Source organism: Blennius ocellaris (genome assembly GCF_963422515.1).
Source record: "Blennius ocellaris genome assembly, chromosome: 3".
NCBI classification, from domain to species: domain Eukaryota; kingdom Metazoa; phylum Chordata; class Actinopteri; order Blenniiformes; family Blenniidae; genus Blennius; species Blennius ocellaris.
The window spans coordinates 4079937-4095196 of NC_137652.1; the positions used below are offsets into that span (position 1 = coordinate 4079937).

The 15260-nt window shown below is 50.8% G+C and overlaps 3 protein-coding genes across 4 annotated transcripts; all 3 read left to right on the plus strand.

Annotated features, from left to right (window-relative positions):
- The first annotated feature begins 19 nt into the window (after positions 1-19).
- Positions 20-2890, plus strand: dpy30 (dpy-30 histone methyltransferase complex regulatory subunit). Its single transcript, XM_080518704.1, has 5 exons — positions 20-34; positions 1610-1650; positions 1728-1775; positions 1864-2003; positions 2733-2890. The coding sequence occupies exons 1-5, from the start codon at positions 25-27 to the stop codon at positions 2803-2805; spliced, it is 312 nt and encodes a 103-aa protein (XP_080374830.1). The 5' UTR covers positions 20-24; the 3' UTR covers positions 2806-2890.
- A 1329-nt stretch (positions 2891-4219) lies between these two features.
- Positions 4220-7973, plus strand: psen2 (presenilin 2). 2 transcript variants are annotated; one of them, XM_080494331.1, is made up of 11 exons: positions 4220-4292; positions 4903-5062; positions 5138-5352; positions 5419-5560; positions 5933-6000; positions 6076-6296; positions 6367-6465; positions 6570-6629; positions 6739-6822; positions 7001-7116; positions 7214-7973. In XM_080494331.1, exons 2-11 carry the CDS (start codon positions 4925-4927, stop codon positions 7367-7369), a joined length of 1299 nt encoding a protein of 432 aa, XP_080350457.1. In that variant the 5' UTR covers positions 4220-4292; positions 4903-4924; the 3' UTR covers positions 7370-7973. The 2 variants fall into 2 exon arrangements, with proteins under 2 accessions (XP_080350457.1, XP_080350458.1); XM_080494332.1 differs by lacking the exon at positions 4220-4292 and adding an exon at positions 4358-4460.
- Positions 7974-8848: 875 nt separating this feature from the next.
- LOC308149252 (phosphofurin acidic cluster sorting protein 1-like) lies at positions 8849-15188 on the plus strand (the record flags this gene model as incomplete). The annotated part of the gene is made up of 20 exons (XM_080520936.1): positions 8849-8985; positions 9859-9946; positions 10312-10401; positions 10506-10631; positions 10772-10934; positions 11026-11117; positions 11230-11313; positions 11407-11466; positions 11573-11799; positions 12490-12619; positions 12729-12833; positions 12921-13021; positions 13100-13254; positions 13343-13625; positions 13798-13840; positions 13924-13969; positions 14057-14147; positions 14224-14435; positions 14529-14639; positions 14984-15188. 20 exons carry the CDS (start codon positions 8849-8851, stop codon positions 15094-15096), a joined length of 2457 nt encoding a protein of 818 aa, XP_080377062.1. The 3' UTR covers positions 15097-15188.
- Positions 15189-15260: the final 72 nt, after the last annotated feature.

The following is a 15260-nucleotide window of genomic DNA, read 5'->3' on the forward strand; positions in this document are numbered from 1 at the left end:
TACGTACGTAGCACCACAACAAACATGGCGGACGGTGAGTTCATTGTTGATTTATTTTGTAATCCCGCGCTTGTTTCTCGGTCAGCCGGCAGGCGCTTGTTCACCGTCCACCGGCTCCCAAAGCTGCTCACCGACCGCCGGCGGCTGCTTGGCCGCTGGTGCTGTTTACCTGAATGCCGTTGGTGCGTGTTCGCCGGCTTTTGGAGCTATCCGCCAGTTACCGGGGCTATCCGCCAGTGAGCACCGGGGCTATCCGCCAGTGAGCACCGGGGCTATCCACCAGTTACTGGAGCTATCCCCCAGTTAGCACCGGAGCTGTCCGCCAGTTAGCACCGGAGCTATCCGCCAGTTAGCACCGGAGCTATCCGCCAGTTAGCATCTGAGCTATCCGCCAGTTACTGGAGCTATCCGCCAGTTAGCACCTGAGCTATCCGCCTGTTACCGGAGCTATCCGCCAGTTAGCACCTGAGCTATCCGCCAGCTACCACCGGCGCTATCCGCCAGTTACTGGAGCTATCCGCCAGTGAGCACCGGAGCTATCCGCCAGTGAGCACCGGAGCTATCCGCCAGTGAGCACCGGAGCTATCCGCCAGTGAGCACCGGAGCTATCCGTCAGTGAGCACCGGGGGTATCAGCCAGTTAGCACCGGGGCTATCCGCCAGTTAGCACCGGAGCTAAGCAGTCAGCTCTACATCACCAGCATTAACTTGGGACACTCCGGGACTTCAGGCTAACGGAGGACACAGGAAACTCTGCAGTTCAACATGCATTATTTGCACAGCGCCAATATTAGATTACGCAAATCGTCCAAAAAACGCTTTAAAAAAAAGCTGATGTGGTATTAATTCTACCCCTAAAGTGTGCAACCGCTCTCCCCCTGTTTTTAATGACTAAATACATTATTACATTTAATTTAAGACATTTTCCCCTCCACTGGCTGTGCAAACGTTTATCAAAATTTTATTCATTGATCGTGAACAGACGAATAGTTTGTCTGCGGATTTTGTACGAGTTAACGGGTCCTTTTCTAGTGGTTGCTGTCGGTGCAAAGTGGAAGTAAAGCAACATATAAGCGACAGATGAACAAATAAAGGTCAAAGGGGCTTTTCTTTAGTTATCACACCGATGTTGTTGCCGTCAGGAGTTTCTATGGCAATTCGTTGTTTGTTTTTGTAATGAAACCACACACACACATGCAGTAAAGGACAATGCGCTCAGCATAAGCTATGGGAATACAGAGACGTTCAACCAAGTTAGATTATCATGGTGAGAGTCAAAATAAAAGTGGGAGTCCTGACACTGGAGGAAACATTGTTCTGATTGTCCAGCTACTGAGCATGTGCAGAACAAATAGTTTACTACGTCCTTGGTGACTGTTGGCAGGAGCAGCGTTTCTGTCGTCTGCAAGGAGAAGGAGCCCGACCGTTTTCGTAAAGTCCAGGGAGTGTTTTCGGCGGCTCCGAGCATCGTTGCCGTGTGAACGGACCCACAAAACTCAATTCAGTTTTCACTTGAAAACGTCATCATGTGGCCTGGCAGTCTGACCTGGCAACATTTGAAATGTGTCAAGGTACCATAAACATTGTTTGTTTGATTGTTTGTTTTCCAGATCACACAGACGCAGAGCAGTCAATGGAGGGACACACAACTGTGAGTCTCACACACACACACACACACACACACACACACTGGGTTGGCGTTAAACATTCTGAAACTTGTCCCTGCAGGTCTCCGAGAACCAGCATCCAGAATACGGACTAACCGACAACATCCAGGTAACTCGCACGCTCACACGCGCACACACGTTCCCGCCTGTGTGAGCGGCAGGTGGCGCTACACTCCCAGCATGCTTTTCCTCCCCAGAGGACGGTGGAGAACGAGAAGGCGAGTGGCGAGAAGACGAAGCAGAAGGTGGACCTGCAGGCGCTGCCCACCCGAGCGTACCTGGACCAGACGGTGGTGCCGATCCTGCTGCAGGGCCTGTCGGTGCTCGCCAAGGAGAGGTGAGGCTGTGACGGAGGCCCACAGGGCACAACAAGAGAACCACAGGACTAACAAACATTCCACAGAATTACTTCACATAGAACCACAGGACTTTATTAGTGCTGCGACGGATCCCTCAGCCGCATGAGCACCTCGCCACGGTTCGGGACGCGCTCGGCCTCCCGATTAGTTGATGGGGGAAACAAATAAAGTTGTTTTATCAGTAGTACTCACTCCTTCGGTACAGCGGCCGTCGTGGTTCACGGAGGGATTTGAAAAAAAACCTCCTGCATCATTTAAGTCGCATGTATGAGATCGTTTTTCTCTGTAAACACACAGCGATGACAGAAGACGGTTGGTGGACAAAACCATTGCGGCGTGTCGCCACTGTGGGACTGCAGAGCCGTACGGGAGTGGGAATACGTGGGACACGACCACATGTACTTGAGACAAAGCAAGAAATGCGACCGTTGCCGACTCATAAGTATGAAAAAATGATTGGCAAAGTTGTATCAAGCTGCTCTTTTGCTTTTGTAGTTGATCAAATAATGATCAGGTCCGTGACTCAAAACTAGGAAACGATCCGAACAGTGAGTTTGGTGACCCGTTGCGGCCTTCGACTTTATATAGACCCACGCAGCTTGAGGCGAAACACAATGACAGAAGGTGCGGAGGAATGTCTTCAGGAGGAATGAACGTCGTCATGATCCACGTTTAAAATGAGTCTTCTGTTGTGTTTCTGTGTGCAGACCTCCGAACCCCATCGAGTTCCTGGCCGCATTCCTGCTGAAGAACAAGAACCAGTTCGAGGAGCGAAGCTAGAAGCTAGAACGTTTCTTTTGGTGCTCAGTTATTTTTTTCTTTTAGTTTTTCTTTTTTAATTCCATAATAAAGTGATGTGACAGAGCAGTGGCTCTCGTGCCTTTTGTTCTGAAAGGATGACGTTATGTGCCGCCCTCTAGTGGCGGACAGGAAAACTGAAGTAAGGAAAGTTCGAAGATAATTAAAAAAAAAAATTTCTTTACACAAGAAAATGTATATGTAAGAGCAGAAATGTTCATTTTTGATGGAGTAACCCTGCAGAACCAAACTGAGAAAGAGGCATTTTGTTTTGTGCCAAATATAGTAACTTTGGTTCTTATGGAGTGAAGCAGAAAACAGCAGCTCATCCAGGCATTTATGTCTTCAGGACAAGCTCCCGGTTTGATGATTTGATCGGTACCATCTGGTTTCAGAGAATTGACTTGTGTATAATCTGCATCTTTATTGAGTGGTTCATAATTATAGTCTTTACAGGAAGAATGTGAAAAGTTTAACTTTAGTCTGAGCTGAAGAGTCATTACAAGTAGATCATTAGTACCTTTTGCCAGAGGTCTCCCCATGATATGAGGTTTGTGTGATATGGTTTATTTTCTACATAAATGCTCACATAGCTGACTTCCAACAACTTATTCCAGAATTTTAGAAATATATTATTATTATAGTATTAAAAGTACATTAATGTCAAGACCATATATTCTTTGTAAATAATCCCTAAAGTGTCTAGGGATTATTTACATCACTGGTTATCTAAACATGGACCAGCTGCTTTTTTCAAATGTGAAAATATTTTTGTATGGTTTTTAGAATTCTTTAAGAATTCTTTGTCAAACAATACCACTGTAATTTTAGCACAGATGTTCATGCACAAAAACAGATTTCGAGAATGTAAGCCAAATGTGTATGTGTTCCAAACAGAACAGTGTTTGTTCTTCTCATCGCTGAAGCTCATGAAGAAACGGAGTTCTGTGAAAGTCCTGAACGTGGTAGAAGATTTAAAGGTCACGGACAACCCCGAGCTCCTGTGGCAGAACTCCTGAATTTCTTTCTCTATTTTATTATATATTTTTAAAATTAAATTACATTTATTTTTTAGTTTTTTTTAAATTTGATTTAGTTTTTAGTTTTTTTTAATTTAATTTAATTTATTTTTTAGTTTTGTTTAAATTTAATTAAAATTTATTTCATGTCATGTCATGTCTTTTTTTTCTTCTCTCATCTTCGTTATTGTTGTCTACCTTCAAACTTATTCCTGTTTTTATTTATATTTTCGTACGTCTTGTAGGACTGTTGACTTCCACAATTGTCCAAAATTAATTTCTTCAACTTAAAAAAATAAAAATAAAAAATGAACCGTTAATCATCCTCATACGTCACTGGAGTGTGGTCACGTGTCCCACCCGTCAGCTGACTGAGGACTTCCGGCTCTTTTCTCGGTGTTTACGCCGCAACTTGGAGCTCGCCGTGATTTCTGCGCTACTTTAAACGAGGTAAAATCTCCAGGTGCTTTTCGTTGCCTCGCGCCACAACCGGAAGCGACAGGCGGATAGAAATCGTCACGAGACTCGGCCGCCGTTCGCTGTAAAGACGCTCCGAGTCACCGGTATCTTCTCACCCGAAACCCTCCGTCACCCGTCAAACCGACACAACGCTGCGCGGTGAGAACTCACGACCCCCCGGAACATCACGGAACCGCGACAAAACCTCCAAACATCGACCAAAGCTGAAGTGCAACTACCGATAACCACCGACAGGGGGCGGCGTCGAGGTGCTCAGACACCCAGAACACCCTAAAAATAACTGTCGTAGAGTTTCCAGAGTTCCATTGCTTTGTAGTTCAAGTGTTTCCTCAAGGGTCGGTTCTGCCGAGTTTCTAAGGGATTTGTAAAGTTTCTCCTCATGAAGTACAGTTTCTGGGAGGTTCTGTACTTTTGGTAGAGTTTTGTACGTTTGGTAAGAATTTGCCGTGCGTTGCGTAAAGTTTTCGTGCGTCTGGTAAAGTTTCTGAGCGTTTCCGTCGGTCCGATAGACTTTTTTTTTTTTTTGTCCGTTTGAGCGGGTCACGTCGTTGCTCTCAGCTCTGCTCGGTGTTTGTTCCAGGCGGCGTTTCCTCCAAGCAGCCATGAACGCCTCGGACAGTGACGATGAAATCTACAACGAGAGGACGGCGTTGGTGCCGTCGGAGAGTCCGGCGGTGCCGTCGTACCAACCGGAAGATGAGCTCGCGGAGCCGGAGACCACGCCCACCGGCAGGACGAAGGTGAGGTCCTCCCCTCCCGCGGTCGGAGACGACGCGGCCGGTCCGTCTGACGGGTGTCGTCGTCTCCACGACCAGGAGGGGCTGAGCAGGAGGTCGAATTCGGCGCCGATGGACGGCGGCGGCGGCTCCGATCAGGACGCAGACGCAGACGTCGACGAGGAGGACCTCCCGTTGAAGTACGGCGCGAAGCACGTCATCATGCTCTTCATCCCCGTCACGCTTTGCATGGTCGTGGTCGTCGCCACCATCAAGTCCGTCAGCTTCTACAGCGAGAAGACCAACCAGCAGCTGTGAGTCGGCCGCCGCCACCGCCGCCGCCTCCTCTGACCACCGCTAACCACAGTCTGTCCGCGCAGGATCTACACGCCATTCACTGAGAACACGGCGTCGGTCGGACGGCGGCTGCTCAACTCCGTCCTCAACACCATCATCATGATCAGCGTCATCGTGGTCATGACCATCTTCCTGGTGATCCTCTACAAGTACCGCTGCTACAAGGTCCGACACACAACCTCGCCACCGCACTTACAGTTTGTCCTGGGACCAAAGGGGGGCGACGTGGAGTAGCTTAAAACTGCTGGCGAAAAGTTGTTGTCGATGCCAGTTTCACAGGAGAGGAGCTCCACTTCACTGAAACAAGGCTGCCTCTGTAGCAGAGGAAAGGCCCACGGCAATCAAGTATAGATAGATGGATATAGATTTATCGTCATTATTGCACTGGATATCTGCTACGTGACCCCCTTTCACCCCAATGTTTGCCGATAAATGACCTGGATGAAGTTGGGGCTGGTTTTTTTTTGGGGGGGGGGGGGTGTTCGGGGTAGAATCCCGTCGGTGTTGTCTGTATCAGAGTATCTGTGTTCACTGCAGTTCATCCACGGCTGGCTCATCCTGTCGTCCCTCATGCTGCTCTTCTGGTTCAGCTTCATGTATCTCGGGTGAGTCTCGCTCGGCCGCCGGCTGACCCCTACCCCTCCCCTCCCCCCCTTGACGTCTGCGTCTCACCTCCGCAGGGAGGTGTTTAAGACGTACAACGTGGCGGTGGACTACCCCACGGTCGGGGTGATGATCTGGAACTTCGGGGCGGTGGGGATGATCTGTATCCACTGGAAGGGCCCCCTGCAGCTGCAGCAGGCCTACCTCATCCTCATCAGTGCCCTCATGGCCCTCGTCTTCATCAAGTACCTGCCCGAGTGGTCCGCCTGGGTCATCCTGGGAGCCATCTCCATCTACGGTACGATCAGGAGAGTATTTTCCATTACAATTCTACTTGTATGCTCAAAGAGTACCGTGTCCCGCTGCAGACCTGGTGGCGGTCCTCAGTCCGAAGGGTCCCCTCAGGATGTTGGTGGAGACGGCGCAGGAGAGGAACGAGCCCATTTTCCCCGCCCTCATATACTCCTGTGAGTCTCCGCCCCCCCCCTCAGGGCTGCCACTTCCTGTTTCCTGTTTGCCGGCGATGTCACGGGGGGCTTTGGGGAGTTAACTCTTTGTCCTGCCTGCGCAGCCGCCATGATGTGGTCGGTGGGGATGGCGAGTCCGGGCGAGACGCAGCGCTCGGAGACAGGTGGGGCTCCTCCGGGGTGTCACGCACGCACACACACACACACACACACACACACACACACACACACACACACACGCACACAGAGTAACACCACCATGTTGTTTCTCAGATGAGGAGGCGGAGCAGAGCATCAGAGGGGCGGAACCTCAGAGACAAACGTCAAGGTCGTTTCAGGAAGACGACTCTGAGGACAGTGAGTGTGTTTGTACCTGCTGTGTGTGTTTTCTGACTGTCTATGTGTGTCTTTGTGACTGTGTGTCTTTGTGACTGTGTCTTTGTGACTGCATTTTTTTCTGACTGCGTTTTTTTCTGTGTCTTTTTCTGACTCTGTCTTTGCGACTGTGTGTCTTTGTGTCTTGGACTGTGTGTAGGAGGGGTGAAGCTCGGTCTGGGAGACTTCATCTTCTACAGTGTGTTGGTGGGGAAAGCGGCAGCGAGCGGCGCAGACTGGAACACCACCATCGCCTGTTTCGTGGCAATTCTCATCGTGAGTGATCCAGATATAAAAAAAGAAGAAGAAGAAGTTCTGAATGAACTCTCCGCCATGTCGGATGTAAAGTCTTATTTCTGTGTTTTTGTTTCAGGGTCTGTGTCTGACTCTGCTGCTGTTGGCCATCTTCCGGAAGGCTCTCCCCGCTCTGCCCATCTCCATCACCTTCGGCCTCATCTTCTACTTCTCTACAGACTTCCTGGTTCGGCCCTTCATGGACAACCTGGCGGCTCACCAGTTTTACATCTAGCACGCACACACACACACACACACACACAGTCTGGTGCCGGTTCAAAGCGAAATAGTGTAAGTGACAAAGCTAGAGGGTCTCGGCTTTGATCTCTGAGGAACTCCACACGTGACGCCGGCCCCCGTGTGAAGTTTTTCTTGTGACTCTCGGCCTGACTTCAATTCAAAACGCAAACTCGACATTTAGTCAACAGAACTCGATATTTAATTAAAATCTCAGAGGAACTGGTCAAACCTGGATTCGTCCTTCAGTCTGGTGAAACCGGGCCTTTTAAAATACCTCTCTCACACACACACTTATGTTTATTCTAGATATATTTTTTACATTTTTGTCGGACTTTGGCATCCTCTCCAGGTTCACCACGTTATTCCACTGATGTTTGTTGGTTGTAGTAGATTTAGCATGCTAACCAGCTAGCTCTGCCGCAGACTACAGCCGCCCGACGCGCCGCAGTGGAAATACACACATTTACATTGTGCAGCTTTAATGTACAAAGCAAATCACTGAGGAGGAGGAAATTAAAAGCTTCAGTTTGAGTTTCTGGTGTAAATAATAGAAAAGAGAGTAAATCCCAGTGGAACTTCACGTTTCTAAATAAACTTTATTTGACTACTCAGACCTGTTTGTGTCTTTTTGTTTGGTTTGAATTGATGTTGAATGATCTGGATGTGAGAGGAGGAAGATGCTCCATAATCTGCATGTGAGAGAAGGAAGATGCTCTATAATCTGATGTGAGAGGAGGAAGATGCTCTATAATCTGCATGTGAGAGGAGGAAGATGCTCTATAATCTGCATGTGAGAGAAGGAAGATGCTCTATAATCTGATGTTAGAGGAGGAAGACGCTCTAATCTGGATGTTAGAGGAGGAGGATGCCCTATAATCTGGATGTGAGAGGAGGACGATGCTCTATAATCTGATGTTGGAGGAGGAAGACGCTCAATAATCTGGATGTTAGAGGAGGAAGATGCTCTATAATCTGGATGTTAGTGGAGAACGATGCTCTATAATCTGGATGTGAGAGGAGGAAGATGCTCTATATAATCTGGATGTTGGAGGAGGAAGACGCTCAATAATCTGGATGTTAGAGGAGGAAGATGCTCTATAATCTGGATGTTAGTGGAGAACGATGCTCTATAATCTGGATGTGAGAGGAGGAAGATGCTCTATAATCTGGATGTTGGAGGAGGAAGACGCTCAATATTCTGGATGTTGAAGTGTAAATTGAAGCAACACAAATGTCTGGAGGTGAACAAGTGTAATCTGGACATAATCTGGACCGTCTCGTCTCACCACATGAGGAACAGAGGCAGTAGAAGCTCCTCCCAAACCTTCCTGACGGACCCGGTGAAGCCTGCAGCTCTCGGTTCCCTCCACATCACCTGCCTGGAGAATTACCCAGCCCAGCCTGCCCCACCCCCTACTGCCCCACCCTGCCTCTACTGCCCCACCAGGCTGCAGGTCCCCCGTCACGAGCTCCCATGGCGGCGGACAGAGTGGAGTTGGACATGGGCTCCGGCGCCGGAGCGGCCGGGGAGTCGGACGGTCGCATCCCGGTGCCGATGAACCTGTTCGGGACCTGGGAGGTCGACCGATCGTCCCCCAGCTGCGTGCCCAGGTAAGACGAGTGAACGTTTGTCTTCCAGGAATGTCCGTCACGTGTCTCCACCCTCCAGAGAGGACGTACACCTTATTGATCTGTACCGGCTTAACCCATCGTATCCAGAGAAAAACCATCAACGGTTGTTCCCTGGGAGTCTGGAGCTGATGGACATTTATTTATTTGTTTAGTTCAGGAGGAGCTTGAAAAAGCCCGTGAGGTGACGGAGAGTCTATGCTCTGTCACCTCAGGTGGATTATCGGAGTTAATGGACTCAACCATTCAGCTCTAAGCTTCTTACGTAACAGAGTTTCCTTGAGTGGAGCGGAGAGGACCTGACTTACTATTTAATGTCAAAGAATACGCTGATTTCATATGGAGCCAAAGAAGCAAACCCCCTGGATTAAACTTTGACCTTTGACCCCCCCCCCCCGTAGCTTGCCAGATTTCACTTGAATGCAAACCTTCAGCTGATGTAGACGTTGTCTTTGTGCTTTCAGAGACTTGCTTGTAGGTACAGTATGAGACAGAGACGGTCTATAAACACTGTAGAACCTCAGACTCGTCATGTGAGAGGAGAGATTCTGCTGCAGAGTCACGGTGCAGCGAGCGCTCCTCGCGGGATTAGCGGGATTAGCTTCTGCTGGCCGCCGCTATGTGATCCTGGAAGAACCAGGCTTCAGGAGGCATGATCCACATCCAGCGCTCCGTCTAAAACATCCACCACTCCATCCAAAACATCCACTGTTATGTTCAAAACATCCACCACTCCTGAATCTAGAGTTGTTGTGCCTGTGAAGGTGCCGGAGCTTCCTTATTGGCCCCGTGGACTGATGTCTCTCTCTCTCTCTCGCTCTCTCTCTCGCTCTCTCGCTCTCTCTCTCTCTGCAGGTTGTGCAGTCTGACCCTGAAGAAGCTGCTCGTCCTCCCAGAGCTCGACCGAGAGCTGAGCTCCATCGTCATCGCGGTCAAGCTCCAGGTGATCCGTCTGCATCACACACCTGAGGCAAAGTAATAGATTACATTCCTCCCAAAAAGTAATGGACTGAGACGAAATCACTCTTGCTAATCTGACGTTTCGGCCAGTTTGGAGGAAAATGTGCTGAACGTTTGTTTGCCACGAGTGAAAAAATGTAACGAGGTTAAATTAATCTTAAAGTGAAGATAATCTTCACGTCATATCTGGTGAATCTCAGCGACGACCAAGAGCCGATATGTTTCAGACCTCGGGTGTTTCAACGTGTTCCCAGGATGTAAAGCTATGATCTAAACAGAGAGCCTGATCCTGATCCCGATCCTGGTCTTAGACCTGAGCCTGATCCTGGACTTGATTTCTGTTTCCAGGGTTCCAAACGCACTTTGAGATCGAACGAGTATTTTCTTCCTGTGGACGGCCGAATGGAAACTGACCTGGAACTCAGCTTCTCTCTGCAGGTTACACACACACTCACACGCACACACATATAAACACACGCACACACACACCCTTCACTTGCGCGTGTGTGTGTGTGTGTGTGTGTGTGTGTGTGTGTGCACAGTATCCCCACTTCCTGAAGCGAGACAGTAACTGCCTCTACGTGATGCTGCAGAGGAAGCGGAGGTACAAGAATCGAACTATCGGAGGCTACAAGACGCTGGCGGTGGGAGTCATCAACATGTCCGAGGTACAACACGACAACACAACAACACAACTGCAAAACGACACAACTTAAGTGTTATAACACAACTTCACACTGTAGCACAACGACACAACGCAATTTAACGGTAAGCAGATTGAGTGTGTGTGTGTGTGTGTGTGTGTCAGGTGATGCAGCACCCCTCACACGGAGACTCCGTTCTCGGGCTGCACACGAACTTCAAGGACGTTTCGGTAAAGGGGGCGGAGCTTCGCGTCCACTCCCTTTCCAGCCAGCCAATCGAACACGAGGATTCAAGCAATCACCGTAGCAACAAGACGAAGGCCTCTGGTAGGAGGGGATACTCTGTTTGAGTTGTGTTTTGTGTTGTTGTTGTTGTTGTTGTTGTGCGCTGCGTCTCACACGCCGTGCGCCCGCGCAGATCGTTCCCCTGACAGGGAGACCTGGTGGGACGAAGACGACGACAGTTTCTCCTCTGAACAGGAAGGAAGTGACGACGCCGTCACGGCACAGGTGAGCCCAACACGTCTGTTCCCCCCCGCACACACTCACGTCAACCGTTGAAGGGGCGTTTCGCTGTGTCTGGTTGCCGTAGAAACTCACGTGTTCCCCGTGTCTGATCCAGAACGTGTACGCCGACGATGACGAGGGCCGGAGGAAGACGCACGCGTCTCACGGGAAGATGATCCAGATGACCTCCCTCACTCAGGTGACGACCGATCGGGTGCTGCCGATCCCCGACGCCCCCTTTTGTTGCCGAACCAGGCAATCACGTTTAGGCCTTCTGTTTTCTGTTGCCTAGCAACCGAAATTCAAACAGAAGTTTGTGGCCCTGCTGAAAAGATTCAAGGTCACGGACGAGGTTCGTACGACAACAAACAGACTCAACATGGCATGTCAATACAAGTACAACGTCACATCAATGACCCCCCCCAACGGCTGGTTGCTGGTTGCTGGTTGTGCCACAGGTCCTGACTTCAGACCCAGTGTGCCAGACTCAGGAGGCGGAGGAAGACCTGGACCTGCTGTACGACAGTCTGGAGGTCTACAACCGCAGCGAGAGCGAGCGCGAGCTGGAGGACAGCGACAGCATCCAGAGCACGCCCAAACCCACACTCAGGTTGCACAACAACAACAACAACAACAACAAAACACACACTCAGGTCTATGAGCCGTACTACTCTGAGCAACAAAGGTAACGTTGACTGTTGTGAGTCTTTGTGACTCGGCTGGAGACAGAGAGAGGACGATTACGCAACAAACACACATGAAAAGTACAAGAAATAAACAATACGGTTTTTGTTGTTGTGTTTACTCAATCAATTTGTTTTTTTGTTCATGTGGCGTTGTGTTGCCAGGCCATTTTTTGCGTGCACCCCTCAGCCCCAAATGGTGAATGACGATGAACAGAGGAGTGGACAGACAGAGGGAGAGACGACTGTGAGCAAATTAACACACACAGAATGTGTTTACACATAAAATGGGCTCACAACAAGACGCTCGGTGTGTGTGTGTGTGTGTGTGTGTGTGTGTGTGTGTGTGTGTGTGTGCGTGTCCTCCAGGCGTCCGAGCCGCCCTCTGCAGGGGGTCCAGGGGCCTGGGGCCCCGAGGAGCCCGGCGGAGAGGCGGTCGCCTCTGCGGTGAGTGAGACTCACACCCTCGCACAGATTATAATCTGAATCTCTGGCGGCTTTGCAGTAACGATGCCGCTTCCGCTTCCAGCAGGACGACGAGAAAGACGGCGCCACGATACCAGACGCAACGACCAAACTCTGTAAAACGGAGTCTCTCACACACATTTCACCAAGGTATACACACACACACACGCACACGCTAACACTCTGTCACACACACGCCTGACGGTGGGTTGCTGCTTCCTGTGCAGGTCGGGAGGTTCTGTCGGCCTCCATCTTCGGAAAGTGTCGTTGAAAGAGCGACAGAACTCAAGAGGGATCGACAGAACGAGCAGCGTGGACAGTGAGACGTCGGTAGACTGGAGGAATCCTGCTGCTCAGGTCTCACACACACCCACTCACACACACACACACACACACACACACACACACACACACACACACACGCACACACGCACGCACACAGGTTCAGTGTTTGTGTGTGTTACAGGTGGTCAGGAAGTCGGTGTTGGATCAGTTAAACAACATCTTGTTCTCCGATGACCATCTTCCTGATTCCATCATCCTGATCAACACCACCGACTGGCAGGGACAGGTGTGTGCGTGAGTGTGTGTGTGTGTGCGCGTGCGTCCGACACGACGTCTGCGTCGCTCACGTTGCACTTCCTGTGCGTGTCCTCAGTATCTGTCGGAGGTTCTCTTCGATCAGCCAATCGTGTGCACCGTCTCGGCGGCGGACGTTCAGGGAGCCTTCGCCGCCGTCCTCAGCCGCATCCAGAGATAGTAGGAGTCTGCACGGGTTCTGAGCGCCAACCCCCCCCCCCCCGACCTCTGACCCCTGACCTCCGTCTGTCCTCTCAGCTGTAACTGCAGCTCTCAGGCTCCGCCCCCTGTGAAGGTGGTGGTTGGAGGAGATCAGACCTACCTGAGCTCCGTCCTCGGCTGCTTCGTGGAACAACTCGCCAACAAGACGCCCGATTGGCTGAATTATTTCCGCTTCCTCATCCTGCCTGTCGGTAAGCGCGCGCACACACACACACACACACACACACACACACACACACACACACAAAACGATGAGGTACACCCTGTTTGTGGCCTCAGGTGTGCACCCGCTGGCCCGGCACGTCTCGTCCCTGGACGCCCGCTTCGCCGGTCTTTTCACGGACGCCGGTTGGAGGGAGCTGTTCTCCCGCCACGAGCCGCCGCACAAAGGTACGGCCGCCCGCCACGGCAACTCGTCCGGCCGCTGCTCGCCTCACGGTATGGTCGCTCGCTCCTCAGACGGTGTGGACGTGGCCAGACGAGTGTCTCAGTACCTGTCCGGCGCCGCCGTCACCCACCTGTGTCCCATCTCTGAAGCCATGTTGACCTACAGACACAGGAGGTACACGAATATTACACACTGTGTCTGTGAGTTGTTGTCACTGACACACAGTAACTCACCACCGAGAGTTTTATTTACGGCAAAGTGTGAAGTGTGTGTGAATAAATTAAAGATTTATATAATTGAAAGAATTCAGACACACAATAACAAACGTCTCTGTTTGTCTTTACAGCCGGGAGGAAGACTCCTGTCAAACATTTGTCCCCTTCATCGGGGTGAGGCACCTTCCTACAGCTGAGGACGTTTTAGACACACGCACACACACGCGCACACTGCTATGTTTTGTGTTTGTTTGCAGCTGGTGAAAGTTGGCGTCATGGAGCAAACGTCTGTCACCAGCTCAGGTAGACACACCCCCCCCACACACACACACCCCTCCCATGTCTGATTTCCGTCACCCCTGATTGGACGCTTACCTTCTCCGTCCACAGTGGACTCTGATGACTTCATCCTGGGGTCACCTCCCTCTCAGGCAGGAGCACCAATAACCACGTCCACACCTCCGACCTCCCCCTCCACCAGGTACCCCCCACCCCTCAACCCCCCCCACCACCACCACCACCACCCCTCCACCCCATGTTCTGACTGGTCTCTGCAGCTGTCCAGGGGAGGTGATGTGTCTGCAGCTGGATTACTGGAGCCACCAGGGAGGAGGAGGAGGAGGTGGAGGAGGTGGAGGAGGAGAGCGCAGGAGAGAGGCCGGGGTGAAGAACACTCTGAAGAGTAACTTCCGGAGCCTGCAGGTGTCCAGGCTGACGAGGGGAGACCTGATGAGCATGACGGTGGTGACCAAGGAGAAGAACAAGAAGGGTGTGAGCTCTTCCTGTTCTTCTGGACTCGTGGGGACCAAAAGAGTCCGAGGTCCCCCTAAAATCAATGTGTGTGTGTGTGTGTGTGTGACAGTCATGTTCCTGAGTAAGAAGATGAAGGAGAAGGAGGCGGAGTCAAGGAGTCAGGTGATTGAGGGAATCAGCAGATTGATTTGTACGTCCAAACACCAACACACACTGAGAGGTACGTCCACCTGCTGCTCACCGAGGCCCTGTCCACACCAGCTCAACACAATCTTATTTAACCGTTTATTTCTCACCTCATAAAAATGTTTCCTGTCACTACGACTCAAAATGATGTCGTACATACGCCATGACTTAAGGGGGCGCTGTAACCGCGAGGCAAATACACCGAATACATCTTCGTAATTCAGGAAATCCAAAGTTGTCTGGCTTCGTCAAACCAAATATCTCCGGTGGTTTCTTCAGCTCGACCTGGAGGCAGTTCTCGTGTGGACAGGGCCTGAGATGTACACACACCAAATACACACTAATACAGTCAAAGTAACCCTCCCCCTTCCTCCCCAGTGTGCGTGGACGGCGTGGAGCGCTCCGACGTCAAGTTCTTCCAGCTCTCCGCCCAGTGGCCGACTCACGTCAAACACTTTCCCGTCGGAATCTTCGGTTACAACAAAGCGTGAAAACGACGTCACCCACGATGCTCTGCTCTGGCGACGACTCGTCGTCATTTTACCCGTTAAAATAAATGAGGTCAAACCAGATTTTCCACAGAACGAATCCTTCAAATCCTTGAAATGATTCGGTAAACCACAGCGTGACGTCGGCGGCGAGTTCACCCGTGGGA